Here is a 4,897-nt window from a genome sequence, read left to right as displayed (position 1 = left end):
CCCCCCCCCCCCCCCGCTAAGGGGGGACACGGGCAAGGGGGTACAAGAGGAGGCATTTAAGCCTCCCTAGCCTCCCGCTGCCTCTGAGGCTGTAGGCCACCTTATTTAAACCTAACAAAAAGTAGGTTTATGATTTGAACTTCGACCTTGTAGCAGCCCAGTGACACGTCGGCAGCCACGATGCAGTGGTGGGCAGGAAAACGGTGGGCCTGGAAACTGCTCCTAGACCACCCTGTATCATCAGGTCCACACAGAGAACACACGGGAACCCTTTAGACCAAATAAAAGTAAATAATCATACCAATATAAACAGGGCCTTTGACCCTTTCATTTTATTAAAATGGCACGTAAATATTAAAACAGCATACTGATCACTTCCTACATCTGCAAGCCCCCGAGTGTGCTGATTTGGAGCCGCCTGTGGGCTCCTTCCTGGAGGCTGCAGACTCATGCATTCAGCAATTCATGTTCTTTGTCGGTTTTCCCAACAGCATCAGGATTTGATAATGGGTCGAGATCGGCGAAAAGGCTGAACCAGGCAGTCAGGTCCGAGGAGGGCTTGGCAGGCTCTGGGGAGAGAAGAGCAAACATGAGCACACCTACCTGGCTAACTCCCACCTCTGCCAGGCTGCAGGCAGGTGGGTCCAGGTGCACCTTGAAGAGGGAGGACGTTCAATCCGACAAACCCCATTGCTCTTTGTCACTAAGCCTTGTTAGGGTATTATTCCATGCCCCCCTGTTGGCCGGTTGGCTGAGCAACATTTTTAAACCATGGTCTTTATACAGTTCAATGCACAGTGATCCTTTGTGTTAACCCACACCTGCACCTCCACCCAGCGATGGCCATAGCCCGCAGAGCTGCCTGAAACCCCAGGCCCCATGCTTCACCACCACCAGGAAATATCAGTCATTTCAGAAACCAGACTGAATGTCTCAAGCAAGGTGCTTCCCGGAGGAATCTTTTCAAATCTGCTGGGTTAAGAGAAACACCGTGGTTGCTCTTTTCAGCCTTCAAAGCAACAGGTCCAGAAGCGGGGAGGGGGGGATGGCACCTAGGCCTGACTGCCCCTCTTCTCTCAAGGTCACTGCCTTCTTTAACCCTCTCCCATCAGAGGAAGGGAGCCTGTGACAGGCCTCCCCTTCCCCACTGGGCTCTAAATTGCCCCCATACCCCTTACACTCCAGCCTCAGTGGAACAGCCTTCAGCTGTCCTTTCACCGAACCACCTGCCCTAACTTCTTGAGTGCCACGATTACAGAGCCTAATTATTTTCCAGACGAGGAGAACGTTTTCAAAAGAGCGCCTGATGCAAGTGACTTACAAATAAGCTGGGGGCTCCTCTCTATATACATCATTCCACATGAGAATCTAAGTTCATTCGCTTGGATGACCCATGCCTTTTTTTCTTTCTCCAACGGGTGGCGGTATCAAAAGCATGAAGTAAATGTCTCTCTGACAGGTTATCCTTCTAGCTGAGAGCTGCTAGGAATGTGCTTGCCATCTGGTTGAAAAGAGTCTCAAAAAATACTGGTAGCACAAGTTGCTAAAAGTGGTTATATGACAGTGATAGAGAATATTGATGGGATTATACCAACATACACAGGGCTTTTGATCTTTTCACTAAAAAGCACTTAAACATTAAGACAGTATACTGATCACTTTATACTTCTGATTCCCCTCCCTCTGTTTTTCAGTCTCTTGTGGATATATTATTTTAGAATGAGATAACAATGCATCTATTACAGAGATAAGCTATTGCAAGCAAGACTAGTTAGTAACTGTGCAAGTTATTATTATGTAACATTAATTTCACATTGTGTGCAGTTAGCCCCGAAAACACTTGGTTTATTTTGATATGATAAAGTGCGACTTCAGAGATCTCAATACAGCTTGGTGGGAGCGGGGGAGACATCACTTTTTTTTAAAAAAAGGGAGTAATTTCTCTTTCTTTACTCAGGTAGGAGGTCCCACAAGGAAACTGTATGGGGCAAGATTGACTTAGGAGGATTAGTGTGTTCTTGATAGAGAATATCAAGATATCTCAGAGACAGCACCAGTGAAAACACCCTCCATGCTCACCTCCCCTTCCCAGCACCTTCCGATGGTGGGTGTGGCCCTGCTGTGAAGAGCCAGGTAACTATACCTCAGGGGCTTGGGGGTCCTCACATTCCCCAGACCTCCACTGTGGGAGGGAAAACCAGGTGCAACTATTTGCACAACACCTAAAAAACATCAAGGGAATGCTTTGTGATGATAATAAAATTGACACTTCCTTTAACTTCCTGTGGTCAACACAGGGAAAGTGGGTGATGACCAAAGAAAGAGAGAGAGCTGCAAATACAGATGAGATCTTCCTCAGGCAGATGTTTTGTCTCAAAAGAACAGATTTCACAAGCTCCAAAGGCCCTCTTTTGACAACTAAGACACCTGGCTCTTCATGAAAAGCACTAAGCAAATGCCTTGTCTGGTGGAAGCAATGGTATTTTCAGCTAAGGATCGCCAACCTCAGTGGCCTTTTCTCCCTTACTGTTGTCACCCAATCTTGGGGAGCACCCGGTCACATGGAGAAAGATGTTGGAGTCTTCCTCATTAGATTTGATAGAGGGAGTTATGAATTAGGACATTAAGCCAGGAAAAAAGTTAGAATGTTAGTTCCTAGGATCATGCCGAAATCTCCACCCATGCAGCCCCTCCTTTGAACCCAAGGTGCTCACATGGAAATTAGTAAAGAAATAAAGAAAAGGGTGTCAGGCCAGTGAAAATGAAGGCAACTGTCATTGAAGGGCGGATAGAACACTATTGCCTTTCACTGCAGGGCTACTGCCACTTGGACTGCTTGCCTTTGGTGCTGGCCATGGAGGACATGTAGGATTGACATTGCTCTCTGACCAGCCTAATGTTCAAAACCAGAGGTTGTTAGATCTGGGGAAGGGCAGTTACACTGCCCCATCAGTTCCTGGGGCACACACATGGCTCTCAACTCGGACAGCCTTCAAAGACAGATGAGGAGGGTGGTGTGCAAAGACCCTTCTCCCATGTTCCTCATACCCGGAGTATGTTTTAAGGGAGATTGGATATGTATAATCATGCCCACCTTAAGAGTATGGGAAACTAGGGGAAAGACTGCATTTTGAAAAGCAAATGAGAAATTGCTAAGGCTAAAGCATGTTTGCTTTCAGTTTTATACCCATTTTTCTTACCAAGTGACATCCTTTCATGGTCACACCAAAGATTATCAATAGCGTTGCAAGGAAATCAAGTGCCTTGTTTTCCTGTCACAAATGGGGCAAGCTTAAAAAAGTGAACACCATTAAATGTAGCAACAGAACTAGGGAATGGCTGGTCTTCTCTGCTTCCAATATGATCCAGTTCATTTATTTTCCATACAGCTAATTTAAATTGGGAAGTTTAGTTAATACAGAGAAATAAATGGCAGTCCAGTCCAAATATACGAGGGGAAAGAACATCCCCTTAACTTGATGTCGTACCCTTACAAATGACATTGATCTTGTCTAACCCACTGTTCTGAAAGGCCCCCCTGTGCTCTGCCTGCCCCTAATGATTAAAAGGCATTCAGCAGTCCTGCTTTGGGGGAAGCAAGCCTAGTTTCCCCCCAGTATTTACTGTCTGTGCTGGATGTTTCAGCAAGACTCATTTAATTTAGAACTTTACCATGTACTTCTTTGCACGTCTGCTTTAATTCTTCATGTGTAAGTCCTGTCTTCTCAGTGAGACAGGGAACTCTTTCTTCAGTGTGCTCCATAACACCTAATGTGGTACAGGTAGGTGTGTGGGGGTTAAGTCCATTGTTGATTCTCACTGTGAAACGTAGACCATCAGATGAGGCACCACTGTTGGGTCCAAATGGTTAAAACTGTATCCTTTCACTGGGATGCTCTGGTTGAAGTGTTTTCTACAGAAAAGGTTTTGTCTCTGATAAGGCCCCCATGAGACATCACGTTTAGATGGCAGAGTTCAGCTGGGGCAGTGAAACCAAATTCTGAAGCAAGCAAGCCACTCAGTAGATGCCACAAAAATGATAAGATGTAATGCTGTTTGTTTCCCCTACCGTTCTAAGATTTGTAATAAGGGACCTAATTATAGAATCATACTATATTGATTAGCTTGTACTTCTGTTTCATCTCCTAGAGTTCTGAGCCCCTTGAAGGCAGGGACCATGTATTATTCATCTTTACATCCTTTAGTGCACTACCTGGCACACGATGGGTGTTGAAATTAAGATAAACTATTGAAGAACTCTTTTAAATCATGAGAAGTGCACTTATGAAGCTTTAAGGGATGGTAAAGCAATGCTTGGCGCAGTAGATGCTATAATACTCACTGGTTGATTATTTCATTTTAGGCAAGTAAACACAAACGTCTCTATGAAGACTAACCAATGACAAGTGAAACAGGTGGGCTGTGACCTATTTATTGGGTCTAAAATGATGAAAACATAGAGGGTTTAAAAAGTATTGTTATCCATTGGAAAGGTACTTGAACATGTTGTTAACATAATTCACAAACAACGAAAAGCACCAGATTTTAAAGGAACTTTTTGGGAAGATGGAAATGTTCTAACACTAGACTGTGGTGATGGCTGCACAATAAAAATTTACCAGAAATCCTTGAACTGTTCTCTTACAATGGGTGAATTTCATAGTATGTAAATTATAGTTCAATAAAGCAGTTTTTAAAAATGACCAGTATTTGGTGTAATCCAGGAGTAACATAACCTCCCTGTTTCCCAGAAAATTGGCCCATGGGCATTTTCCTTCTAAACCCAAATCACATAAATAGTGGTAAATGTAGAAAGTTAAAATTGGAGTTTCATTGGGTGCCAAATAAAGCTCAAAGAGGTAGCATCTAACTGGGTCAATTTTACCTTTTTCCCTAC

At 44.2% G+C, this 4,897-nt stretch overlaps 1 protein-coding gene across 5 annotated transcripts in view; it reads right to left on the bottom strand.

Moving 5' to 3' along the window:
• Positions 1-302: 302 nt before the first annotated feature.
• The window catches only part of ICA1 (islet cell autoantigen 1), a 145,553-nt gene continuing 140,958 nt past the window's right edge, over positions 303-4,897 (bottom strand). For 3 of the 5 annotated variants that reach the window (XM_007448440.1, XM_007448443.1, XM_007448444.1), the window contains one exon: positions 448-569. In XM_007448440.1, coding sequence (XP_007448502.1) covers positions 448-569 — 122 coding nt within the window. Of the gene's footprint in view, positions 570-2,803; positions 2,894-4,897 lie in introns of all 5 variants that reach the window. The other 2 variants (XM_007448441.1, XM_007448442.1) reach the window with 2 other exon arrangements.

Source organism: Lipotes vexillifer, unplaced genomic scaffold, assembly GCF_000442215.2.
Source record: "Lipotes vexillifer unplaced genomic scaffold, Lipotes_vexillifer_v1.1 scaffold1156, whole genome shotgun sequence".
Classification (NCBI taxonomy): Eukaryota; Metazoa; Chordata; class Mammalia; order Artiodactyla; family Lipotidae; genus Lipotes; species Lipotes vexillifer.
This window is presented reverse-complemented; position numbering and strand designations above follow the sequence as displayed.